Source organism: Triturus cristatus, chromosome 7 (assembly GCF_964204655.1).
Source record: "Triturus cristatus chromosome 7, aTriCri1.1, whole genome shotgun sequence".
NCBI classification, from domain to species: Eukaryota; Metazoa; Chordata; class Amphibia; order Caudata; family Salamandridae; genus Triturus; species Triturus cristatus.
The window spans coordinates 17,007,539-17,035,418 of NC_140590.1; the positions used below are offsets into that span (position 1 = coordinate 17,007,539).

Genomic DNA, 27,880 nt, shown 5'->3' on the forward strand with positions numbered 1-27,880 from the left:
CTACAGCCCTGAAGAAGCCCATGTTTGGGCGAAACGCGTTGGCTGGTTGTTTTTACGAAGTTCTACAAGAAAAATAAAAGACGGAAGATATAAAATATGTATATGTGATTTGTTTGGTACTGTACCGGACTCATTTGTGTTATTATATTGCCTCTCATTCAATCAATTTTCAAGCATTTATTCACGTTCTACAAGCAGCAGAACGTTTCAGGTGGGCAATATTGCATACTGCTAGTGACTGATTCTGGTGGTGCAGTCTCCTCTGACCCGGCTGCTTCCCTTCCCTCTTGTCTGTATGGCAGTCAATATGGCCAAGACACCGCCGGGATTTGTGCGCTCAATAAGTCTTATTAATATTAACATTCACATTTGTCAGAGGTAGAGCTTTTGGCGTTGTAAATGACGTCTTTTACCCATGTGATTTGGTTTGCAGTGGAGTGGATGTATGTGGTTGGAGTGTAATTATGTGGGTTGAATTGGAATTGTTAGTTGTGGAATTGTGTGGGGTGGAATTGTGTGGTGTGAAGTGTATTTCTTAGTTTTATCGATATTATGAACACTATTATTTTCATTATGTGGCCTTTTGAATAATAATGTTATTGGCACTTTAATGAAATATTATAATTAGAGATTATTAGCAACACATGTTCATGTTTACTCCCCGATATCTAAACGCTGTGACTTTGTTAGCCTGAGTCCTACGAAATCTCGGATACGCCAGATTGGATGACATGAGTTCTAGATTCCATACACACGCTACCGTGCTGCAGCTGCAGGCGAGACATTTTACAGCAATGCTGCCACTGCAAGACAGGAAGATTCTTTACTTCGTTTCAGGTTTTGTAGACCCATCCGAAATGGTGGCACACTGGAGAAAAAGAGGTGCATGCCGGAAGAGGTTACCCAATAAACAAGCAAATTAACACTTCACACCAGTGGAAACCATTCCAACAGGATACCATTGGCAATAAACTTTTACTCAGGTAGTGCCCATCATATCGAATGTGGTTGTCCAAATCTACAGAATTTGCCACCAAAAATGACATAAGCTCTGACCTGGCTTAAAAAAATATCGAAATGGGGGAGGGGGTGGCGGGTATTTACAAAAAAATGTCAGAGCCCAACATTTTTTAAATGTAGGCATGCCCCGTATTTACAAAAATACGGTGCACCCCTGCATTTCCCCCAGCGCTGGTGCTAAAAAAGCTGCTTAGTGCCTGCGCAGGCACCCTTGCGCCATGTTGCAAGGGTGCTTGCGATGCAGGGGCAATTGTTTATGTGTAGGAAGGCACACCTTCCTGCACATAAACAATCTTTGAAGGTGATTTGCTCTTTCTATGGGGGATATGTCCAATGGAAGTGGCGAAGTGAGGCGTTAGCCGTCATGGCTTAACGCCTCTCTCCGCCACTTCTGAAACGCAAGGCTGCACCATATTAACAACGATATGGAGCAGTCTTGCCTTTCCTCCTGTGATGGCGCTACACTTAGCAGTGTAGCGCCATCGCAGACACCCTTGCACCATAGTGAAAGGGTGTCTGTGTGCAGGGGAGGATTGTTTATGTGTAGGAAGGTGCCCCTTCCTGCACATAAACAATCCTGAAATGCCATTTTATCACTTCTGTGTGTGCTGCTTCATGCAGCACACATGAAAGTGACAAAATGGTATTTTTTACAGATTGTTTATGCACAGGAAGGGGGACCTTCCTGTACATAAACTATCCATGGCATTTTGCTTTTTCCATGTGTGCTGCACAAGGCAGCACACATGGAAAAAACAAAAGCGGGGAGAAATAATGCATTCCTCCTCGTTTCGCCAACCTAAGACCAGGCTTTCCCTGGTCTTAATTTTGGCGCTACCTCCTATGTACACTGCCCTTGTACATTGGGGGCAGCGTCCAAATGAATGGGAGTTGCGGTGGAACGCCTACCGCAACACCTACCCCTTTTACGCTAAGAATAGTGTGTAAGGGGGCCTTATTTACAAGGTAGCGTTAAGCCACGTTAAGTGGCTTAACGCTGCCTTGTAAATAAGGCTAAGCTCCTATCGCCACCACAATGTCTATAAAATAGACGTTGTGGTGGCGATAGGTGCTTGTACATATGCCCCATGTGTGCTGCAGAATGTAGCACACATAGGAAGAGCAGCATACGAGGAGAAAGTAATGATTTCTACTCGTATCGCCATCCTAAAACAAGGCATTAATTGGCCTTCATTTTTGCCACTGCCCCATCCTTGTAAATATGGGGCAGCGTAAAAAAGCAATGGGTGTTGCAGCAGACCGCCAACTGCAATGCCCATTGCCTGCCCCTTGACCAGAGGCATATTTACAAGGTGGCGTCAAGCCACGATAAGTAGCTTAACGCCACCTTGTAAATATTGGTTTGAGAGCAGTGCCACCGGAGCGTCAGAAGAAGAGATGCTCTGGTGGCATTAGGGGCTTGTACATATGCCCCCAGCTTTATTCCTGACCAGTACAATGGGTGCTAAGGCTGGGTTGGCACTGGTGTTATTTTAATGTCGAGACATTTAACCGGTCTAATACTGCTACAATATGTAATTATTATGAAACTCCAGCAAGAGGTCCTGAAACACCAGCGCAATTCTTTCAGATGCAGCAGAATGCGAACGCATCCTTAGAGAATACCATTTGATACAAGAAGCCAAGAGACATTTACTTGAGCTGTTCTCTGTCCATAGGGCACAGCTGCACTCCCATCCAAATATTTACAGGCAACAGAACTACGTTTCCTTCTCGAAGTCGGTGTGCAGGCTGTGTTTCTATGTTTGAGTTGCTTTGATAACCCAGGATGATGAGAGCTTCCAGGTAGAAGCATACCTGCGATTACTGGATCTTTCCTTTACTCCCATGTAATCCCCGCTACCGATGCTTCAACAGCGCCTTCTTCCCTCCGCACAGAGGAGTGTGTGCGTTCCTGCATAGCATGACATACAGCTGGGCAAACCCACTCCCTTGCCTGATCGCACACCTTTTGCCGCATTTAAATAAGCAGATGGAAGTGAAGTTGAATGGAGAGCAGCAAGGTAGGAGAAAGAACACGGCTTTGGAGGATCTGTACAGCAATGTGTGAGAGAGACATGAGTCCAGAAGAGAGATGAGCAGGACTACCTAAGGATCCATGTTAAGAGTCACTATCAGCCACCTCCACCAGCTTTTAAGTACATTTCACATAGAAATCTAGTCCATTTAGAAAAGAAATTGCTGAACTGCTAGGTGAACTGCTGCTCACTCTATCGAAAAGAGCGCGATAGACTGACAACATTGAAGCATAGGCTGAACCTATTCACTCGATTCTGTAAGCAATCAGTGGGTGTGCCAAAAGCCCATAGAAGAGCTACAAGAGGTCTTGCAGACAGCGCAAGCGCTACGAAAGCTCAGCCAAAAAATACAGTTGCATCTCGCAGAATCATCCACAACCATCTTGGATAAGATGTACTACCTCTGAAAACATTTACTTATCCTAAAATCTGCTGTTGAGTATACGTGGCAATAGATTTGCTAATGTTTGCATTGGCGCTCACTCTGCAAAATTAAACTGTTTATTAAATAGCTGCTATGTTTTGTGTTGCATCATGCGAGCATCTGTAAATTGAACCCAAGATTTCTGATCAACCTTCTTCTCACCTCATTGAAGCGTCACCTCTGCGATGTGGATGCATCTTGTGGTTAGCACACCTGTAGTAAGTGGCTCCTAGTCCTACCTCTGTAGGCATATGAGGACCAGAGTTATTGTACCCCCATTGTCACAAGTGGTTCTGTCTCAATGCCCAAACAAGGATTTATTGTCAGCGTGAGTTGCTTTTTTATATTTGGTGGGGAAGAAGGCAACTTCAGGAGAAAATTGGGGGCATACTTACAAGCCCTCACCCCCATTGGAGCGTCACTTTCGTTGATGTTCCGGTGGGGCAGCGCCATTTTTCATATTTACAAGGTGGCGCTAAACCACTTTGTGTGGCTTAAGACCACCCTGTAAATATTCTCCTTTTCCGCTGCAGTCCTCTGCGGCAAAGGCCACAGAATACCAGGTGTTAGAATGGCCCAATGAGGAGAAATTAATGTTTGCTCTTTCCATGTGTGCTGCATACCGCAGCACACATTTAAGGTGCAAATCGCAATTCTTTATTGTTTATGTGCAGGAAGGTGTTCTTGATTGTTAATGTGCAGGGCGGTGTTCCTTCCTGCACATAACCAATCATCCCTGCAGCGCAGGCACGCTTGCGACATGGCGGCAGGGTGCATGCAACAGCGCTAGGGGAAACACAGGGGTGCACCGTATTCTTGTGAATACGGTGCTTCCCTGCATTTTGGTAATGTCAGAGCATGGCACGGCCAAATTTGGCGCAGCTCCACGCGCTGACAGCTTATTGTAAATATACCCCTAAGAAAATTCGATCAAAGAAAACACTATCTTTTTTTCCAAAACTGTCACCAAAACTAGAAACTCATAGGAAGTTTTGTTTGTTAGACTTGTAAGCAAAATGTAAACTTTGTGCTTAAACAACAGTTTTCTGCAAATTAGACAAAATAAATTTCACATTTTATTTTTTATCATTGACTTTATTGTTCACAAAAAATTGAAACAAACAGATAACCAACTTCTCGAGAACATCATCTGACAGAAGGGGACAGTGAGTCCAAATTGATGTACCTGCCATTTTTCCTAAAATTCTCACGTGGCAAGAAAAACAGTTTTTTTGTCCCAATCAAAACCCTAACATTTTGTTTACCCATCCCAATAAATTCCTCAAAAAAATGTAAGGTCACCGTATGCCCCCTCAAATTCCAACACAAGTGCAAGAAAGCAAGACTGACCATTCATAAACCACTGAAGACCAACCAAGACATGACACCCAAAAAGAGACTGAAACGTACAGGGTGGTAATCTGTTCTTTCACTTCTAGGCACTGTAAAGCAGAGTAACCTCACGTCACAATTATTGCTGGAGAGCATTTGGAAGGTGAAGAGTTGGGTGGGACACAGGAGATTGGAGAAGAGCAAGGGTGCTTGGCATGGTGCCCTACCAAAACATACCCTGTGCCTGCCCAGTGGTGGCACTGCTGAATACTGGACCTTTGTGGTATGAAGGGTGCATGGACAGACATTGGAGGTTTCCAGCATCACGTCTGCACTTGGGGACATTTTTACTTACGAGACTGCAGTAGCCCCCCATCCCGCCCACAGCACGCAGTTTACAGGTAATTTTGTTGTGTTCTAGCACTTTGTGGTTACATTTCTCCTGCCGCAATACCATGCAGACAGGCGTTCCAGTGGCACATTATTATGGGCCTATGTTCTCCTGGCACAATATTACTTGAGGCAACCTTTCATCTATCATAGTATACAAAGGGAACATTTGACCTGGCAAAGTTTTGGAGTATGGTGTCCCCCTGCCACAGCTTTCTGGGGTCTGTCACCTTCTTGCACAGAATTCTGGGACAGCTGTATCCTCACTCACGCATACAAGACCCTCCACAACATCAGACCAGCATACCTAAACAACCGCCTCTCCTTCTACGCACCCAAGAGACACCTTTGATCAGCTGACCTCTCTCTGGCCACCGTCCCACACGTCTACAAGACCAGAACTGCAGGAAAGTTCTTCTACCTCGCAGCCAAGGCCTAGATGGACCTCCCCCTCCGGCAAATCCCTACACTGCTCCAGTTCAGGAAGGACCTCAAGACCTGGCTCTTCAGATGAACCAAGCACTCAACGGAGCCACCCCTCTCACCAGGCCCCCTCCCAGGGCCTTAAGACCCTCGCGGGTGAGTCGCTGCACTTTACAAACCCCTGATTGATTGATAGACTGTCCCAAGCACTATTCCCTCTTAGAATGACATTCAGGAGCTGGAACTTCTGGGGCAACATCCTTGAGGAATGGCACGAAATCTGTACGTACACCATGGGTCACTTTCCTTCTGGCACCATATTGAGGGGAACATTTTCTTTGGGTAATTTGTTTGGGAAGCTGGCCTTGGTCTCCCAGCATTCCCCCATGCCGTCCTACTTCTGATAAATATTCCTCCCTCTCTGACAAAGTTTTTCAAGTGTTTGTATTTCTCTCAGTGTTGTTTTAAGAATTCTTGAAGTCCCCACAAAGACACATTTTGGGGCCCTTGTTCATAAATGTACTGCACATTTTCTGCTAATTGAACCCTGCATGATGCTAAACAAACTTTCAGAAACGCAGTTTACACAAAAGCAGTTGGAATATGTCTTACCAGGGCTCCCCAAAATCCTTAACATGCCACTGTGACAAGCGAGAAAGACTCTGAGGTAGTGGGTGACAAAAAGGAGCCACAGGCTAAAAGATGGAAATAGACAGAGATGAGCTAGATAAAGAGGCAGTTCACTTTCCGTAGGGGCCCTTTGGAAGGTGGGCCCCTGGCCAATTGCCCCCTCTACCCACATGGGCGTAGCTTGGTCGATAAGACTGGGGGAGCTTCAGATATTCCAACAATCAACCTGGCATCGCATGTTAATCATCACATAAAAAGCAACTCATGAGGGGGGCTTAAGGACAGTGGAAAGGGAAAGGGGTGCAGATTGTGAGGGGTACTTCAACCATAGTATTTTATGAAAATAACCATGTTTTAAGACCAGGAACTGGTGCGGCTGCACTGGGCGCTGACTTGTGGAGGGGACACTGTGTTTAGCAATAACTTTTGATTGGAGAGATAAGAGGGACTTTTGCCCGGTGGTACTGAGAGAATCCGAGAAGGCAGCCATGGGATGTGGCGGCGCCAAATATTATTGTTGCACTAGGCGCTACCACCGCTAAACCCGGACCTGTTTAAGACCTTCAAAACTGAGACAAGTGTGTGAGCGTCTGTGTTTTTGTTTGAGTATTTGAAATCCCAGGTGAAAAGCCTAACCATACCCGACTGAAAGCGACTGTACTCATCTATCTATGAAAAAATAAATGTATTAAGGGGGGTTTAACACCCCAAACACCCACTCTCAAGCTACGCCCCTTAAAACCATAAGACGTCTCTGGTTTCTCTTGTTCTGCACATCCAGTGTTTCTACCGGGCATTGAATAACTCTGGTCCACATCCAGTGTGATTCTTGCCACAAAGTGTCAGCACAGCTTGTACCAGCGACACCATGAGCTTTGTTTCACAACTGCATCTGAAATATTCGATTTTTAGTCGTGTATTTTGGAAGGTTTGGTTAAAATTCTACTAATCAGCTCCATCTTGGAGAGGATTTTGCAGTGGAATCTGCCACAAACTCTACGTTGTATGGTTGTCGCTTGTCCGCTGGGACCTATACACGACTCGGTGTAGTGACATCCCTTGGGTTGGGAAGCGCTACCAGCATTGGCTCCTTGCCTGACCTCAGACGGGCACCGGGACTGTGTGGAAATGTCTACAACTGGGAGCACGGCCATACTTCACTCCTAGTACCACACCAGCTTCCACTGGTGCATGGGAACAGCTTAGTATTAAGACTTACAGCCTGCCAGCTTGCCATGAAGCCTACGCTACTACTGCATGAGCAGAGATCATCACTGCTAGGGCCAATGTGGCCCAGCTGCTGGTCCTTCTGGCTTCTGCCATTGACCCCACTGGCTTCGGAGGCCCCACTGTGGAGGCTGAGAGTCTACATGTCCGGGATCGCTCTTTCCTGTTGGTGACCTGGATCACCGCCTCCATTGAACAGCAGTCGGAGGAGTAGAGCACCCGCTCCGCCTGACCGTCTGCCCCATAGGAGGCCCGTCCTGTGCCGTGGATCACATGAAGCTCCTTGATGCCTACGGTGTCCTGGATCCGCAGCGTGGCCCTCCAGGTGGTCACGTCACACGGTTTGTTGCTATCGCCGCAGTCCTCAACCATCGAGGTTACGGTGCAGATGGGGCTCTCCAGGTTGGCGCTCTGTGTAGGGGGTCAGAAGCAAAATGTAAAGTTAGACGACAATGAAATTGACATGCACAGCATTCTACGTCATCATTTGCAGAGCACAAGTCCAGTCCAGGCTCATTACTGTATGAAATCTGCGTACCCTACAAAACGAAAGCACACTTCCCAGAAGACACTGGGGCATGAGTTTAATCAATAACAGATCAGTTGATAGGTTTAAGACATAAACACAAGGGTGCCCTCCACATCACATGTAAGTGTGCATCATAGCATATCTACAGTGTATGAGTAATGGTGAAACCCATCCATCAGAGCTTGAGCCCTCCCCGGCAGCGCCCAGAAGATGAAAGTGGAAGACTTCTCTCACCTCAGCAGACTGCGTCACCTGCAGCTGCAGGAAGGCAAAGTTACTGTGCGCTCCTTCTGCTGACGTGGCCTGCAGGGTCACCATCACAAAAGACCCTGGCTCCGCCTCTGCAGGAACCCACAACCACATATGCCCCTGGACTGTCTCATTCCATGCGACCTGTATCCTGAAATTGCAAGAGAGAGAGAGCTGAGCAGATGTTACACACCCTCCAAGACATCGAGGAAGCGTAGAGCGCTGTACAGAGACGCGCGTAGGCGCTGCACAGAGACGCGCGTAGGCGGCCAACATCTGGCGCCACTCACTTCCGGGAGGCATTAACTGTAGGACAAGGAGCTAAGCTCAAACTCTTGGCTCCACCCACTGGTAATTTGATTGAGTGTGACAGTGACACGGTAGCCTTACAAGGGCATATTGGTGCATGCGCACAAGCAGCAGTTCCAATGTAGCAAAGACACAGATAAACCCGTCCAACTAACAAATGTTTATCACATCTCATACAACAAACGAATCATACATCACACATCAATATCTGCCCGAGAAGTCTGTACTTCCAAGGCAATTGTTTCAAAATGGTCCTTTAATGAAATAAAGTTTATACGGCTTGTATTTTTTTATCTTGTATTATCTGTTTATTGAACATGACACCCAAACATTGCATCCGCGTCACATTGACACATCTCAACAGACATCGCAGAGGACAAAGACTTCTTCTACACTCATCCATTTAGATCCTCTCTTCCGTCCTCATCTGCATTCCCCATTCCACTGTTCGTTCCATGGATATTACTACCCCGAGCGTGGAGAGGACTACAAACATCCCCTCTGAACGAGTTCCACTTGCCCCAAACCTCGTCCCATTTCTGAGGGCACCCTCTGTTCTTATAGACCTCCGCCTCAGCGACCCTGCAGCAGCCCATATCCCGCCCCCAACCCATAAAGGTTGGTGACTCTGCTGCTCCCCACCTCCAGGCAATATTACGTTTTTCAACCATGAGGCCCACAGTGTTAAAGATTGCAGGGATCTGTTAGCATGAGCTGAAAGCCATTTTGTACTTGGCAGCCATTTTAGTTAGCTATGTGCTGGCCATTTGCTGTTTCCCTCTCCCAGAGTCTTGCACATGCTCAGAAGGGCCTAGCTAGTAGAATGCACCTGCTCCTAGTATAGACCTGTCAGGCTGTTCTAACTGATGTCAGCAACTCATTACTCCTCCTACTTGTTGACTGTGCATTTTCTGTATGACCATCTATGTGTGTAACTCTTCTCATGTGTACTTGTACCTCCATCTTTAGAGCCCTTGTGTGGGTATATAAGGCCCCTGTTCTCTGTACTCATTAGAATGCCTCCTACAGTGACTTAAGGGTACTGTATGACGCAATCTCCCTCATCTGAGGTTTAATAAATGCATTGTTTTTATATTACAGCTTCTGTGCCAATCTCTTCTTTGTTGGTTTAAAAGGACCAGGTGTATCAGTGAGACCCCTGAGAAGGTTTTGATTTCTTCAACAGTAGTCCAAAGTTGTTCAGTCCGGTTCATATCAGTTGCCTCCCATAAATTCGAAAGGCACAGTTTCGGGGATAGTGGGATAACCCTGCCACATGCATCTGTCATACTCTTGATTATTGTTTCCCAGTATGCCTGGATCAAGGGACATTCCTAGATCATATCGAAAAAAGTGCCTGTACTACCACATAACCTTTTGCACCCAGCCTCGTCCGTCTTGCCCATTTTGACCAGTGTAATATATGATCTATGTAGCATTTTAACTGGATGAGACGCAGTTGTGATGATATTGCCACTTCACGGGGTGATGCGAGTGCCTCCCTCCAATCCTCCTCCTCTACGAGGCCTATGTCCGCCTGCCAGCGCTCACGTAGTGTGAGGAGCGGATCAGGTAAATTGTTGATGATTTTGTTTGTAGGTTATGGAGTTGTTCGGCTTGTTTGACATCACAGAGCTGACAATTGACCTCTTGACCTGACCTTGGCTCACAGCCAGTCCTGGGCTTCTAGCCAGCAGCACCAATCATGCTACTTTCACTTTCCTATTTACAAGTATAGACCTACCAGTGCCAGCATGCCTACTGTTATTTGGTAAAAAACATGGACTGGCTCAAAGTCACGATTATGACTTGGGGACGAGCAGACACCTAAGGTGGTCCAGATACGTGGAAGTGTGGTATCTTCCCATATCCAACGTGTGCCATGTCTGGTGACCTCTTTATTCCCCTGCCTAGAGATGAGGGGTTTCTGAAGGTGGCATCTCAACTAGCTCCGTCATTGTAAATATTTTGAGGTCGGTCCATCAGCCGTATATAGGCTTGCTGACGAGCATCTGAAGGCCCACCCTATTTAGGGTGGGCCTTCAAATTTTGGTTTTTTTTTTTTTTTTTTTTGAAAACCTTTATTGATATTTCAACCAATTACACATATGGGCCTACAACCCCCGGGGCCGGCCGCTAAACAGTCAGAATAACAGAAAGCAGGTCCGTCACAGTCAGTACCTCGGGGAGCAAAATCTCGACGCTAGCATACTCTCAGTCTCTGAACAGCCCAAGTAGGAGACCAGGATAATAAAGGTTTACATTTTATGATAAAAGAGGATGGAAGGATCAGGTGCCAAACAGTTTCCCAGCAGCGAAAAATGGCAGGCAGAATGATGAACGTGAACAATAAACAGCAGTCTATCTAAGCAATGGCGCTGAAACAGGAAGTTCAGGATGTGAAAGAATAACACGGCCATTTGCGCCTGCAACCCCCTGCCCCAAGACCCAGGAAACTCCACGGAAATTGTGGCACTCCGGAAACAGCAGTGATTAACAACAAAGGAGTTCTACCATGCTGATCCCAGAAAAAGACAAAGAAGAATCAGAGAAGAAAAGGAGGCCATAGAAAAAGGAGGTGAAAGACTGAAGAATCCCCCCCCCCCAACCCCCCACCCTGCACCTCTGCAGATGAGTACGGCCCCCCCCCCCCCAGCAGTGTGCCTGTCGCCCCGGAACCAGACCCGAAATATAGAAGAAACAGAGAAAAGGAGTGGGAAAAGAGCCCCCACCAGACGGGGGGGTAGAGAGAGTATTAATAAACTGGAGGAGGGCCTGCAAAACACGCCCCCGGCTTCTCCCTCCCGCACCATACGTTTTCCCGTAAAGCATACAATAAAGAACACAAAATCGACCCCGTCAAAGAGAAGTAAGGAGCATTACACACTTGGTACACTAACAGTTATGCCGTGAGAGCACACAACTCCCGAGCCCGCCCGCCTAGTAGGTGACCACCTCTGAAGGGTCAGCCTCATCCTTGGCCACTCTTTGCAAACCCACCCATGCATACCCCTCGTCCCAGTGCCATGTCCAATGTTACCAGGAAGAGAAGCGTCCAATAAAACTCAGGAAGCGACACACACAGGTAGGGTAGAGGGCTCTGAAGATCGACGCAGTCAGCTCTATGGAGGATCGTCTTTCCCAGTGCTGAGCCAGGATTTACACTGCACACCCGGCCCAGGAAGGCGGAATCAGCCAGAGCGGGCGACCGGTGCTTGGATGTTGCCTGGGTCGTCGGAGGCCGCGCACGGGACAAGGCCACCACCCCCCACTCAGGTCCGAAACCTCCGGAACAGACCAGATCCACAGCCAGCTGATCGCACGTCAATATACTGTCCGGAGAGTCCAGGCGTGCAATATTCACAGGGGTGGCCACGACACTGTCCCCCCGTGCGCGGTGCAAGAAGTCCCAGTGTACCTGGGGATAGGCAGGCGGCAACTGTTCCGACGCTGATGTCACTCCATCGAGCTTGCTCCCCAACACCCAGGCGCCGTGAATCAAGGTGGAATGAAGGGCACCGAGAGCCTCGAGAAGGTCACCGTACCCCAGTACAGCTCCCGGTGCTCGCTCCGCTACGCTCCTCAGAGTCGCACCCTCCCAATCCTGCTGCAACCCAGTGTACAGGATGGTGGACTCTGGCATACCAAAATGGCCGCGGGGTAGGTCCATCCCAGATCGGGAACGGGACTCAGACACAAGTGCCTCGGGTTCCATGGCACTGGTAACAGGGTTCCGAGGGCAGGCAAACAATGTGTCCGGTGTGTGGTCACGGGCCACAGTCGTCCCCACCACGGACCAGCGCCCGCGAAAATCAGGGAGCAGCCCGCAAGAATCGGGGCAAGTTACGGGCAGCGTCCGGGCAGCTCACCGGCGAAGGCTGAAGCAATCACTGGAGAGCCCTGGAGTTGCCACCTCGGGCACGCACTCGTTCAGCTACGCTTAGTGGTAGGGGCGACCACGGCGAAGCGCAGTCCGACATTCGCACCACTCCGGCAGTCCGACCCCACCCAGTCACCAAAGGCCGCTGTTGTTGCACTGCCGCCCGGCCACGGCGTCCACTCGAGGTCCCGGCTCCAGGGCTGCACAGGCCGCAAACTTCAGACGGACATTTCTCCGGCGGTACCGCTGCCAGAAACTTCGGGGTCACATGGTCGGTTGCCGCTCGCGTTCACCAACACGGGTAGATAGCGCAGGCGAAGGATCTCGTGCAGGATAACTGTGCGGGGTGCGGAGGTTCACGGAGCCGGGAGCCTACGCTGCCGTCCCGGTCGCCATCTTGGCTCCTCCCCCTCAAATTTTGGTTTTGCCTATCTGGAGCTGATGTGTGAGACATGGAGGTCCCTAGCAAGAAAATAGCCAAAACACCCTTAAAGTGCTGGGAAAAAAACTTTCAATTTATGATGGACACTATATTTTGGTTTTTCAGAAACAAAACCCCCACTTAAGAGTTTGTTTCGGGAATGCCCAAAGATTACGACTGAGCCATATGAAATGGCGGTGTGACCAGCATTCACGTTTTAGCCTAAAGTGCACCTGTCATATTGGTAGAAGCACTTTTCGTAAAAAATCCTCCTCACACTGCAGGGATCATTAAATTGGGCGGACAACTGAGTCCGAGATAAATAGGAGATGCATCGAAAAACCAGATTATCCTTCAGTCAGACCAGTTCGTCCTCCATCTGGGTCGATGCAGCTTCCAGATCTAGCTCAGCCTCTGCGTGTTCACCGGGGAGTCCCTGGTGAAAGCTCCCAACGCGTTCCAATTCCCATAAAGCTGGCAAACACCATGAACATAAATGGCGAGCACAGCACCACCATGGTAGCCATCAAAACAGAGGATAAAATGCCGAACTTTAATAGATCCTGCCGATCTCTCCAACACCACCACGCACATAGACGTGACTCAGCATAAAATGGTAAGAAGGTTTCAATAGGTAGCTCTGGGTCCTCGCCACCACGTTGCTTCTTCACCCTCTAATTTAGTCAGTGTCCTTCAGGTTATGTAAAGATTTTCAAAGCTTCCAGACCACCCAGCAACTGGTGACCATTCAGATATTTAAGAAGAGGAAGGATGAAGCTCGTCCAATAACCAGAGAACCCTGCATTCCATAGCACAAGGCCCACAGTGTCAGTAAAGGGTCTTCCCATTGGACAAAACACAACATGAGTGCCTTTAACGCCAGGCACCAAGGGGGTCTATGTATCTGCTATTATGGGTGCCTCGTTGACTTTGAACCTCAAGGGGATCTGCCTAGGTCTAGAATCTCCTCTCTCTCTACAGTTGGAGATAAACCAAAGGACTGTTTTGTCCCACAGGGAAACATCCGCAGTGTGTGTTTAAAGTTAAACCCTGCATCACATGCGAGCATCACTGAATGTGACCACCAGGCTCCCGACTACCTCCGGTACAGTCATCTCAGTTTATCTCTTGATGGTATAAATATTCTAAAAGAGACTAAGCATCTGGCGACCAGGTCTTCCAGCGACTAACCGAAGAGTGATGAAGGATTTTTGAAGGATCGTAAGAAAGAATCCCCCCCACACACACCCAAGCGAGGATACATAGTATGCCTTTAAGTAAGGTTTTAGGCAGGGTCACATTTCTTAAATAATATATTTGGGGAACATGCACAGAAGCCGAAATTGTCAATGTTTATGAATATTAATGAAGATCTCAAGGTGGGGCAATGTACTCTTAAGCCTAAAGAACCTTCATCCCCAACACTCATCTCCTTTCACGCCGCACTACCTGCCGCTAGGTGTAAAGGGTCTGCGGGAAGCTGTGGGGGTGGTCAGAGTGAGTGAGTGGTAGGGTGTGTGGGAGAACAGATGCTCTTCCTGTCGTCGATGCATATGGTGTTGGTCAATCTCCTGTTCAGACTAGAAGGTTGCGCCGCACTCACGCTGCAAACTGATAGGCACTTCTGACTCCGCTATCTCAAAAACTTTACATTTGGCCCAAATCTTGATAAAACATAGGTTCCATCTTTCCTCAGGTGAGGCTTACCTGGGCAGTGGGGCAGGAAGCAAAAAGGACTCTTGAACTAAAGAGCAACATAAGACAGAACTCTACCTTGAGATGGAGCCATTCATCGGCAATCCTCCGTCATTGTTCGCCGTGAGGATGTATTCCAGCGATTGGCCGTAGTTAGTGATGGAGAAGGTAAGCTTATGCCAGTATGCGGGCAACAGCGGAGCGTCGCTGTCCAGCTGAAAGATTAAAACAAAACAGACATTTCTCACTATGATTTATGGAACGATGAACTGGCCATTTTTTGGGAGGGTCATCATTGTACTAAGTATCAGCCCAGTAGAGTAATACTAACTATCCTATAGCTGAACATCATTTACTCCCCAGCCACAGCAAACTAATGCAGCACTATGGGAACATCTTGCACTAGCAGCAAACATTCCCCCAAAACAGATGGGAATCCAGAAGAACATCTACTTTCCCCCAACTCTATTAAACAGACATGTTCATGCTTGCTTTTATTGATGACGCTTGTGACGTTTACCCCCATATATGTCTTATTGTGGTTGGCCTTTGGGACTGGAGGAAGATAGGAAGATTGGGGAGATGGATGGCTTCAAGGCTCTATACGGGATGGTGCATGCGCAGTGGTGAATGGAATATGAGAAGGGACGCAGAGGAGGGATAAGTAGGAATCTACTACCTGTACTTCTGTACTCTAGTGCACTGGCTGTTTGCATTTTACCATCTGTGCAAAATGAGAATTGATGGGTCACCTAGATGTTGGGTCTAGAAGGATGGACTCCTATACAGTGAAGAGGGAGCAGGTGAGCAATGACTGACCAGGGGCCGTGAGGAGGATGGGTGAAAACTATGGAGAGGAGGAAAAAAGCAAATTTTCACATCATGATCCCATGCCTTATCAAGAGTGTCATCTGCCAAGCCAGGCAGGAACCTGAAGGTAATGTCATTTGAGGCGTTTGTAATCCAAAGTGTAGGTAAACCCTCCCCACGACTCTGTGTCCTCCTCACCTGTGAGAGGCTGAGACGGAGAGAGCACGCAGACCTCAATCATCGCCTTCTCATTTATTGCACCAATTCCTTTTCTAGGTTAAGGCGCGTCTGCCCCAGGTTGCTTTCTCTGTCATGTAGATAATTTTATATTTTCTCATGTGACCTACAACTAATCAATAAAAAGTGCCCGTAGCTGAGGAGGCAGGATCGAAGCGTTTACACCTGGAAGGGGCGGACCACTCTGCACACGATGGCCACAACTTTAACCAGTTCAAATAATCCAGTTGGGATCACACAGGCGCTATCACTGCTCTGACTTGCTGGAGAAGCCAGGAGGGCAATCTCTTTTTTTAGCATCCATAACAAATAAAACATGTGTCTAGTGATACACAGCACTGGCTGCACCAACAAGAGCGAGAAACTAAAGACTGTCACTGAAGTAGGTGTCATTGTGCACTACATTTACCATGATGCGTTGGGGCAAACTGAGTGCTAGGAAGTGAAGCTGTGTGCTCCCACCCTCTTTTTGGATAACAAATGAAAGACAGCTTTGGATACGGCTGCGGTGAGGATCTTAATAAAAGATCTTAGTTGTTCAGCAAAGCAAAGTTCTTAAAGGTTGCAAAGTTCATCAAAGTAGAGAGACAGACTAGTTGGATTCCACGGTTTGATATTAGGTCCCAGATTGATCATACTTTCATGCAGCACAAAGCAGCAAGCCACCTTGTTGCGCTGATGAAAGAGCTGGAAGGTGCCGTATTTGACATTAAACTGCACATTCTGTAGTGGAGACAGGGTTTTATGTGCACACATTGCTATGTTAGCATAAGCGTCTTAGTGGCTAAACACCATCTTGCCGCTTTGCTGCTTTTGCACACGACACTCCAGGTAGTTGTTATTACAAGTAAAACTGCTTGCTTGCTTTTTATTCACATGAGAACTGTCTGTTGTTCAACTGAAGGCTTGTATAGCTATGTTCAACATTTTCAATTTGTTTTCTCAGTGATGGCGCATTCCCCTGGTCTTGTAAGATGGGACTGAGGTCAATCAGAAAAACAAATTCCTATTACTCCATAATTATTTGATTTCACATCCATTACTGTATTGATTCCATTTAATCTGAGTTAAATCAACATTAAAATATGGACTTGCTTACGTGCTATACAGATACCATTACATCCATCCATCAAGTAGGGAGATAGTATGCTGAATGGAAGGTCTGTGAGCAGACAGGGGTAAATAGATGTTAAGAGAGGTGAAGAAGAGTGTAGGTATATTAGTGGAAAGATAGGTGAAGTGGTAGCTAGCAGGGTGCGTGGGTAGATGATGGATTGATAGACACGTGGCGTGAAAATGGATGATGGATGTGGGTTGTATACATATGTTGAAGGTAGGCGAACATGCCAGAGTGTCAAGGACATAGATGCCTAATGGTTTCGGGAGGGGGTTGGGTGTCTAGTTGGGTGAGCGTGGATATGTGGAAAGATGGATAAATACATAACTGCATGACTGTATCATTAAAGTATGGACTGGTGATATATAGATTATGTAAAAATGTTAAATCTTTTCTAAGTCCTTCTCCACAGACCAGGGTTCTCCCTCTTCACCTCTGCACTCACCTCCAGGAGAAAGTCCAATGGGGTGTTGACCTGAGGGGATGTCCTCACCAGCGGGCGGTCCTCACCATCTCTCCCACTCATCTGGATGGAGAAACCTTCCTCAGGCATGCTGTGCGCTTCTGCCACATACAGCCCAGTGTGATTAGTCCCCTGGAGTGCAATCTGCCCGAGTGTCTTGCCAGTGGAATCTGTCAGGGTTACGTGGTCCAGGTGTGCAGAGGTTCCAGAGGTCAATCCTGTGACCGCCATGACCATCACAGAAGTGACCCCTGCAGGCAATTTCAAGGTGAAGTACCAGAGAAAAGAAAAGAGAAGCAGCGCAGCATTAGGAACTCTATCAAACCGTGAGTCATTCCCATCATGGACTCCTACAGACAAGCATCAAGAAAGGGCACTAAATGTTCTTTAAAGTAGCCCTGCTTGATTATGTGGCCCTTGATTGTTGCTCTTGTGTCCCCCCTAGACTAGATATTCTCCTAATGAGGCCCTTAATTGTTTGTCAAGTGTTGCCCCTGCTTGCTTCCCAGATAAAGCCAAACCCATACACGCTCCTGATGAGGAAGAAAGAGGGGTGGCTGTGAACCGCTCTTCTTATGGCTGACTCCATTCCAGCAGAGATAGTCAGTGTGATGGTAACAATCACAACCCTCTTGATTGACAAGCCATCATTCTGCTTTCTGGGCCCCTGTGGCCATATGTGTCTCTGCCTAAAAGACCTTAAGGAAGCCTTCCTTGGGGCAGGTGGTGGTAAAGGGAGGAATGTCTACCCCTGTGATGGGAGCCCTCTGATCCTTTACCTCCCCTGGTTGTGAAATGAGAACATGCAATTGCCACGACCCCCCTAGTTCTGCTGGTGGTACCTGTCACAGGCCGGTTGTCCAGTTTGAAGAGGCCAGGGTGGGAGCCGTTCACTGGCACAGCAAAGTAGTACAGAAAGTCCAGCAAGCTCTGACCTGCAAAACGAAGATCCATCGTGGAACAGGATTAGTGGACAGGCCACAGTAGATATACAGAAGTTAGACTCCTAATGAATCCTACCAGGAGGGTCCTGCGCTCAGACCATGCCAGAAATCTCTGCCCTCACCTTGCACGTGCACAGTGTGGCCGTCTAGCACATCCAGCTCCACCGTCCACCGACCCACGCGAATTGGTGACTTCAGGGTAATTTTCGAAAAGTGTCCAGTGGTTGTAATCTCACCCAAGGGGCCATGAAGCATCACATTAGACTGGCTCCTTCCTTAGAGAAAGAGAGAAGCAAATATGAGTTTAAAGTTAAAAAAAAGGGAGAAAGCAAGTGATAGAAATGGCAGAGGAAACAAGAGAGGAAAGGGTAAGAAAATATGACAAAGAAAGCAAAAGGAGGAAAGCGAAGTAAAGAATACCAAAGACCAACTGGAAAAGAAAAGAAAAGAGAAAGAGACAACAAGAAAGGCAGAGAGAGAAGAGAAGCAGCATAAGAAAGGTAGAAATGCAGGTTGTGAGGCTCAAGGTGACAGGTATCAGTTCTGTAACTCTAATCAAAGTGTGACATATGTCCTTATGTTTATCTATAACTTTGAAAGATGGATTGCAATATTCTGCAGTTTGCTTGTCTATAAAAGAGACAATTTGATCCATTAAGTGTTTTTGGAACAGTTCTCACCGTGTAGCACAGTAGCGCCAACACATCTAATTGTGAGAATTGACATAGAGGGCGGTGACAGTTTGTGCAGTTACACAATCTTCAAAATAATGTCACAAATAAAGGACAGTGTTTGACAAATGTTTTTGCTGGTTGCTATTACATGATATAGATATTCAATCTGACATGTTACAAAAATCAAATAAATGATCCATCCTTGAGTGGTGTAATGTTTTTGAGCCACTTATTCTATTTGGGAGTGTGGCTTGAGACTGACAGAATGTTTCTATACAGCAAATGAAAACAAAAACACATGAATTCCAAAAAAGTCAATACAATCCCAGCCAATCAATTTACCAGATCCCACGAAAAGTCGATTAGCCAATTGGTAAATACATTATTATAATATGTCATTTAACTTTAATAAAACATGTTGAAATGGAAGAAAAGAAGAGAAGGGCCAGTTCAGTAGTTTGCGAAATCTAGGACAGTTGTCTCCAGGGTCCATGCATGTAGGGGGAGGGCTCAGGATCCAACAGCTGGCATGTGAAAGGGTAAAGCACTGGAATCTGCAGAACTGAGAGTGCAGTGGAGCAGATGTTTGTGGAACTTCTTCTGGCCAGGCGGTGAGGGAAGGAGCTCAAACTAGGAGACACATGGTTGAATTGTCTCAATCGTGATCAGTTTTTTACAGCAGGCATCTTCTTTACTACCACTCTGTACTCTAATAAGGTTTCTAAAATAATTTTCTAAAGGGCAGTTTGTCTCTATATGATATTGCCTACTATATTATACTGTCATTATCTACTGGAATACAGAGCCACTGTATGAATCTATTATTTGTCTGCGATTCATTTTAGGACCTTTGTTGATCTATCTGCCTTCGGGATGTTTCATAAACCTGAAGCCTTTAGAGTTACTGAGGACAAAGAAACTCAGAGGACCTGTTCCTTTTGTGGGAGGAAGCAGTATAGGACTCCTGCTTGTTCACCATTTAGAGTGTGAGGTGATGAATGGGTTTTCCTCAACACATGGTTGGTCAGAACTGATGAGCCTCAGTGAGACATTCCACTGCTAATCATTGCATATCAAACACACAAACCTTCTCCAACCTTCACTAATCCCCATCTTGCCTGCTCAGGGATCTGCCAACTGCCCTCCACCACCTGCCCCTGGATCCCTCGGTACCTGCCGGATCTGTGATCTGAAAGTGCAGGATCACCTGCCCCTGGATCCCTCAGTACCTGCCGGATCCGTGATCTGAAAGTGCAGGATCACCTGCCCCCGGATCCCTCAGTACCTGCTGGATCTGAGATCTGAAAGTGCAGGATCACCTGCCCCTGGATCCCTCAGTACCTGCCAGATCTGTGATCTGAAAGTGCAGGATTACCTGCCCCTGGATCCCTCGGTACCTGCTGGATCTGAGATCTGAAAGTGCAGGATCACCTGCCCCTGGATCCCTCAGTACCTGCTGGATCTGAGAGCTGAAAGTGCAGGATCTTCCCATGGATGTGGATGGTGACCGCCTCCAGCAGGCTGTCCAGCTGGAACTGGTATCTCTCTTGACTAGGGACACCCACTGCCGCCTTCTGGATGTGGAACAAGGTCACCTGTAAAGCATAGTGGAGGCAATTAGGAAGATGGAAGGAAAGCGAAAGGGTGGAGTGAGATAACGACGAGACAGAAATTCCCAAAGAGACAAAATATGGGAAAAGAACCACAGGATGGTAAAATGTGAGGTAGAAAGTGGGAAATAGCAAATAAGGAAACCACCCGGGGGTATATTTCCGAGCCGCTTGCGCCACTAGAACGTCACTTTTTGTGACGCTCCGGTGGTGAAATCACAAAATCATATCTATGAGGCCACGCAAAACCACTATGCGTTGCTTTGAGTGGCCTCATAGATAGATATGGAGAAGGCAAGGCAGCGCAAATCGCTGCGTTGCCTCACTCTGCGCTCAGGAAGCGTTCCATGGGTGTTGAAGTGGGTTTTCTCACGCAACACCTATGGATTCTGACTCTTCCCCAGATTTATGAGAGGATATAAACCTGGGAAAGCGCCAGAACCTTACACCTCCCTTGGTGAGGCATAACGAGGAGAAATAACTTTAGTCTTCTCATTTTTTCCTCTTTCTGTGTGTGCTGCGTTCTGCAACACACATAGAAAGAGGGAAACGCCTCAGGTGTCCCTCCCTGCACAAAAACAATACTGCAGACAACACAGGCAACCTTGTATTATGGTGCAAGGGTGCCTGCGTTGCAATAGGCTGCTGAAATGGCGCAAACGCAGGAGTAAAGGAGAGGAATGTATCGTTTGATACGGTGCATTCTGCCCCTTCACTTTGGCGTACGGTAGGGCAGCAAGCTGACATTCTGCGCTGCCCTACGCTAAATCCCCATAAATGAGGGCCTGGATATAAGTACCCATAGTTCTGCATCAACAATATCCTTTACAGGCCTCTTCCGTCTGCTCATCTGAAGGGAAAAGCTCATAATAAGAGTTTGATGCAATACCATGGCAAGGGTCAGGGCTGCTGGCACGGCACTGTCAAATAAGACATGTACAGGATTCACAAGACATAGGATAAAGATCTCATGTTATGTAGAGCAAGTGCAAGACAAAAAGATAAGAAAGGAAAATAAAGAAAGTGTAGAATAGGATTATTAGTTGAGGTGTGTAAGAACCCACCTCAAAAAATAATCCAGATTCTTGTCAGGGTGAACCTCTGAAGTCACACAATAGATCTGAGCTCACCACCTAGTAGCAATGGCACAGAGCAGACAGGCCTAACTTAGAGGCAGTGTGCAAAGTCTGTATGCAGTACTAAAACAGTAATAAAGTTGAAATGCAAAACAATAACTAACCCAAAATGAATTAAGATAAATAGAGAGTTTTTTCATACATAAAGTGACACTAAAATTACAAAGATCCAGTAGGGGAACCAGAGTGCCAAGATGCACGAAGTGCCAATGACAGTCAATGATCACGGCACAACAGGACCTAGGCACAATTTGACGCTGACCACAATCGAGCGCAGGTCAGATACACTAACCAGTTTCACCCTGGTCAGAGATTTTACCTTCTGATTTTAGTCCTTTCAGTCTGAATCCACCACAGGACTACACTTCTAAAACCCCACAGGGCCTCAGGGGAGGCTCTAAGAAACACACTGGGGGTCAGGCAGAACCCAAGAATAGGGTCCAGTAAACGTCCAGTTGCCACTGGTCAGCTGGGTAGCTGCAGGAAAGCCCTCTTGTAGCTTGTTGTATTTCTGTAGCATTAACAAGAGGTCAGTCTTATGAACCTTGGAGTCCACCTCTTTCTCCTGGGTGCAAGAAGGAGAGCAGGTCCAGTCTTCTAGGCCAGTGGTTCCCAAACTTTTGACTTCTGAGGACCCCCACTTAATTATTACTGGAATCCGGGGACCCCAACTGAATCATTATTCGAATCCGGGGATCTCCCTTGAGTCATTACTGGAAGTTGGGGACCCCGGCCTAAGCAATGTTGATGATTTGAACCACTAAACAATGCACAAAAATACAAAAAAAGCATTCATCAAACCAATACACAAATTACACACGTTATTTAATTAGAAAACAAATAAATAAAAAAGACATCAAAATTTAATTTTAATAGAATGTTTGGAGTTTTTCTAAATTCAATTGAGGCCATTCAGCTCCACACTATATTCAGTTTGATATACTTGCGCTGCTCTCTTAATCTGAGGATACTAATTTAATTTTTAGCCTTCCATTTCAAATTCCTTCACATTTACAGTATGTTTTAAAATGTTCAATTGTACGTTTAGCATCTTTATAAATCTACACTTTATTAATCTGTTAATTTTATTTGATTCTCAAAGTAGTCGCGGACCCCCTGTGGAGACTTCGGGGACCCCCAGGGGTCCCCGGACCCCAGTTTGGGAATCACTGTTCTAGGCTATTCATCGGTCTCAGGCAGCAGGTTCAGTCCTCTTGTGACCTTCCACAGGTCTAGGATTGTTCTGACGCTGGTGCCTGAAGGTGCCATGTTTATGCCTGGCACAAGCTTGTGGGCAGGAATGATTCCTGGGGATGCCTTAATTAATAGGGAGAGGATCTTGGATCCAAACCTACCCCCTTTGGGCATTTTCAAGATCAGCAAACTTTTTGGCCACACTAAACTTGGGCTCTGAAGGCTGGGATCTGTGTGGAGAGTGTACTATGGTAATCCTAGTGTCCACCCCAACTAACATCAAATCCAGTTTGATGCAGTACTGTAGTCACAAGATATTAGAGACAGAAGACTCTGTAAGTAGGTGCACATATATATGGGTGGGTCAAAGAGTGGGTGTGTGAGTCTCTGAGTGGGTCCATGAGTATGTGAATGAATGTCTGAGTGGGTCTTAAATAAAGTGCATGAATGTCTGAGTGGGTCTGTGAGTGGGTGCATGAGTGTCTGAGTTGGTCTGTAAGTGAATACATGGGTCTCTCAGTGGGTTTGTGAGTGGGTGTATGAGTCTCTCAGTGGGTCTGTGAGTGGGTGCATGAGTGTCTGAGTGGGTCTGTGAGTGTTTACATAAGTCTCTGAGTGGGTCTATGAGTAGATACATGAGTGCATGAGTAGGTTTGTGAGTGGGTGTGTGTGGGTACTTGAGCATATGAGTAAATCTGTGAGTTGGTGCGGGACTTTCTGAATGGGTATGTGAGTGGGTGCATGAGTCTCTAAGTTGGTCTGTCAGTGGGTCTGTGATTTGGTGCATGAATGTCTGAGTGGGTCTGTGAGTGGGTCATGAGTCTATGAGTAGGTCTGTCAGTGGGTGTGTGAGTGTCTGAGTACATCTGTGGGTGTGTGAGTATATGAGTGGGTCTGTGAGTGAGTCATGAGTCTCTCAGTGGTTCTTTGAGAGGGTATGTAAGTGTCAGAGTGGGTCTGTGAGTGGATACATGAATGACTAAGTGGGTCTGTGAGTGGGTGCATGAATGTCTGAGTGGGTCTGTGAGTGGGTGCATAAGTCTCTGAGTTTGTCTGTGAGTGGGTGCATGAGTGTCTGAGGGGGTCTGTGGGTAGTTGCATGAGTCTGTGAGTGAGTGCATAAGTCTCTAAGTGGGTCTGTGAATGGGTGCATGAATCTCTGAGTGGGTCAGTGAATGAGTGCATGAGTGAAAGAGAGGAAGTAGAGCTGTGCAAGTCCAGGGTGCATAGGCACAATATGTTAAAAATGGTGCCAACCACAGAACCATATCTTTTAGGGCTCAAAAGCATTTATGATCGTTTTTTATTGACGAGGTTTCGGCTCGATCTTTTCCACTATCTCCTGGCTCAACCACGTGGCTCCCACAGAGGTCAGTGTCTCATGCCCTGTGGCTGCTACAGAGAGTCTCCTCAGGACATGATGCACTTTTTAATGTTCTGCAGTTTTTATGATCTTCCCAGAAAATTATTTATTATCCCTATCCTTAAAAAGGCTAGTTTCAGGAGGGTTAAACCAGCTTTCATCTTTTTACAACTTATTTCTACAGATACTGTTTTGTACACGCTTAACTTTTTAAGGGCAGCCCTAAGACTCAGGTCAAGTTTGTTATTGATTTCTGCAATGTAATCTATGTATTTTAGATATAAACCCAGTGTAATTTGATGTATTAACAGTTGTTAACCTGTATTGTGGAACACGTGTTTAATCATGTTTGTTTGGATTTTATGGTTTATGGAGTGGGTGCATGAGTGTCTGACTGGGTCTGTGAGTGGGTGCATAAATATATGAGTGGGTCTATGAGTAGGTGTGTGATGTCTAAGTGGGTTTGTGAGTGGGTGCATGAGTCTCTGAATGGGTCTGTGAGTAGATGCATAAGTCTCTGAGTGGGTCTGTCAGTGAGTGCTCAAATGTCTTACTGGGTCTCTGAGTGGGTGCATGAGTGTCTGACTAGGTCTGTGAGTGGGTGCATGAATATCTGAGTAGATCTGTGAGTGGGTGTCTGATGGTCTGAGTACGTCTGTGAGTGGGTTCATGTGTCTCTGAGTGGGTCTATGAGTGGGTGCATGAGTTTCTGAGTGGGTCTGTGAGTGTGTGCATGAATATCTGAGTGGGTGCGTGAGTGGGTGCATGATGGTCTGACTGGGTCAGTGAGTGGGTGCATGAATCTCTGAGTGGGTCTATCAGTGGGTGCGTGAGTGTCTGAGTGGGTCTGTGAGTGGGTGCATGAGTCTCTGAGTAGTTCCGTGAGTAGATACATGAGTCTCTGAGTGGGTCTGTGAGTGGATGCATGAGTCTCTGAGTGAGTACATGAGTGTTTTACTGGGTCTCTGAGTGGGTGCATGAGTATCTGACTGGGTCTGTGAGTGGGTCTGTGAGTGGGTGCATGTTGGTCAGAGTGGGTCTGTGAGTGGGTGCATGAGTGTCTGAATAGGTGTGTGAGTGGGTCTGTGAGTGTCTGAGTGGGTGCATGAGTCTCTGAATAGATATGTGAGTGGGTGCATGAGTATCTGAGTGGATCTGTGAGTTGGTGCATGAGTATATGAGTGGGTCTATGAGTGGGTGTGTGAATGTCTGGTTGGACCTTTGAGTGAGTACATGAATGTCTGAGTGGGTCTGTGAGTGGGTGTATGAGTGTCTGAGTGGGTTTGTGAGTGGGGGCACATCTCTGAGTGGGTCTGTGCATGGGTGCACAAGTACCTGAGTGGGTCTGTGAGTGGGTGCATGAGTCTCTGAGTGGTTAAATGAGTGTCTGAGTAGGTCTGTGAGTGGGTGCACGAGTGTATGAGTATATCTATGAGTAGGTATGGGAGTCTCTGAGTGGTTGTATGAGTCTCTGAGTGGGTCTGTCAGTGGGGTTGTGAGTAGGTGTGTGCATGTCTGAGTGGGGCTGAGTGGGTACATGAGTGTATGAGTGTATCTGTGAGTGATTGCAGAAGTCACTGAGTGGGTCAGTGAGTGGGTGCGTGAGTCTCTGAGTGGGTTTGTTGGTGGGTGTGTGAGTATCTGAGTGGGTCTGTGAGTGGTTGTATGACTGTCTGAGTGGGTCTGTGAGTGGGTCCAGGAGTGTATAAGTGGGCCTGTCAGTGGGTGCATGAGTCTGTGAGTGGGTAATGAGTCTCTCAGTGGGTCTGAGTGGATGCATGAGTCTCTAAGTTGGTATTAAAGGGGGTGCATAAGTGTCTAAGAGGGTTGTTGAGTGGGTGCTGAAAGGTCTGAGTGGGTCTCTGAGTAGGGGCATGAGTCTGCATGTGGGTGCATGAGTGGGTCTCTGAGAGGGTGTGTGAATGTTTGAGTGGGTCTGTGAGTAGGGGCAGCTCCTCCATAATGGCAGAGGAGCGCCAACCCCCTGCGCTAAAAGAGGAAAATAAAATGAGAATAAAAGCAATTTATCATTTTATTTTTCCTAAAGGCTAACAAGTGAGTCTTTAGTGGGGTGGGGCGGGACAGGGCCAGGCAATCCTGTTGAAGAGGCATGGCAGGGGGAGGAGTGGGGAGCACTTTTAAGTGGACATGTGTTTTTGGTCGGCCGTAAACTTGTTTAGTGCTGGAAATAACGTAAACCAAAGCAGTGCACAGCGCTGCTTGGCATTACTTAGCGCCAAGGGGGTCTACCATGGGCGGAGCATGGCCATACCCATGCATCCACCCAAGGTTTCTGATACTAAACCCTATTTACTAAATAAAGTAGACAGTGTTTAGTGTCAGAAAACTGTGCCCTTTTGAAGTAGGCGCAACAAAGAGGAAATGCTTTTAGTTGTCCTTCCTTTTCTGACTTTTGTATGTGTGCTGCACTTTACAGCACACATACAAAGAGGGAAAAGGGTTAGAGTCAGACCATGCCTAGAATTTTGTACTGGAAGAGTACCCTTCCAGTACAAAACCTATGCTAGAGTCATGGAGACACCCTTGCACTACAGTGCCAAAGGTGTCTCTGTGGTGTACACAACTGATTTCAACGCAGGCACCAGGGAAAGGGGAGGAGAGTGCCACATTTCTGTAAATATGGCACTTTCCTTCTCACGCTACAGACCGCAGCATTTGCGGCTGCTGAATTGCGCGATAAAGTAGTAAATCTGGCTCTTAGTGTCACCCGGGGAACAAACCCCGAGGTGACTCTATTGTATGTTTACTATACTCTTTGCATCTGATCTCTGGTTGATTCTACAGGAAAGGGGGCAAACGACTGACGCCCAGCAAAAAAGGAATGCCCCAAATGGGTGACTCCAATGCTGATAACAATCTAAGGGCCTGGGCAAAATTTGTTGGTTATTTTATTTTCAAAGAAATATAAAAAAGTAGATGGTCTCCTAAGCACAAAGTAACTCTGCCTGCATCATGAATGACATGAGCCTCTGCTGTGCAACAATCTGAATTTTTTCAATTTCCTCCAGTTTCTGCCATTTCCTGACTTTTTATGAGCTAGAACGCAGACACCTTGCTTTTGTTCTCCATGTGAAATACTCTTGGTTTGCCGAATCCCTGCAGTGTAAATGTAATTGGCCAGTAACTACTATTACAGGTCACTTCAGAACAATAATGTAACAGCACTCTCAGTCAAGACCTCAGTGGTGTCAGTTCAACTTGTACCCACAAATGAAAATACAAATTCACTCTTAAAATTTGCAAAATATGAATTTGCACCCATACTCATGCGCACCATAACCCACTATTCCACACCCAGCCCACCGGATGGTGCACGAGTACAACTTTCTACGTTATATAGAGTATAAGAGGCCCATTAGGATGGCGGGTGGACTTCTGGCTGCCCGCCACCCTACCGGTGCTGGGACCGGCCTCCAGTGGTGCGGCGGTCCCGCACCGGCAATTAGGATGCCACCGTGGCATCCTCCATTCCCAGCATTGTGGCTTGCGGTGCTCACAGCACCGCCCACCACAATGCTGGAAATGCACTGCGTGCATTGTCATGCACAAGGTGACAGGCACCGCGAGGTGCCTGCCATCATGTCCATGACAATGCAGGGGGGTACCATAGGTACCCCCCATGTGCACCCCCCACCGCCCCATAACCCTGGGGGCCTGCAACAGGCCCCAGGAAGAGAATTCCGCATGCCTTTCCGTGGCGGCAACGCCGCCACAGAAAGGCATTTTCCGCCCCCATGCTAATA

The 27,880-nt window shown here is 47.1% G+C and overlaps 1 protein-coding gene across 3 annotated transcripts in view; it reads right to left on the minus strand.

The window, feature by feature from the left end:
- Positions 1-4,557: 4,557 nt before the first annotated feature.
- The window catches only part of LOC146808697 (von Willebrand factor A domain-containing protein 7-like), a 459,434-nt gene continuing 436,111 nt past the window's right edge, over positions 4,558-27,880 (minus strand). For all 3 annotated transcript variants that reach the window (XM_085615510.1, XM_085615509.1, XM_085615508.1), the window contains 7 exons: positions 20,267-20,408; positions 18,262-18,414; positions 18,038-18,130; positions 17,178-17,446; positions 14,647-14,783; positions 8,249-8,414; positions 4,558-7,896 (listed from right to left, as the gene is read on the minus strand). In XM_085615510.1, the coding sequence (XP_085471636.1) occupies positions 7,501-7,896; positions 8,249-8,414; positions 14,647-14,783; positions 17,178-17,446; positions 18,038-18,130; positions 18,262-18,414; positions 20,267-20,408 (1,356 nt within the window). In that variant the 3' untranslated portion in view covers positions 4,558-7,500. The remainder of the gene's footprint in view (positions 7,897-8,248; positions 8,415-14,646; positions 14,784-17,177; positions 17,447-18,037; positions 18,131-18,261; positions 18,415-20,266; positions 20,409-27,880) is intronic.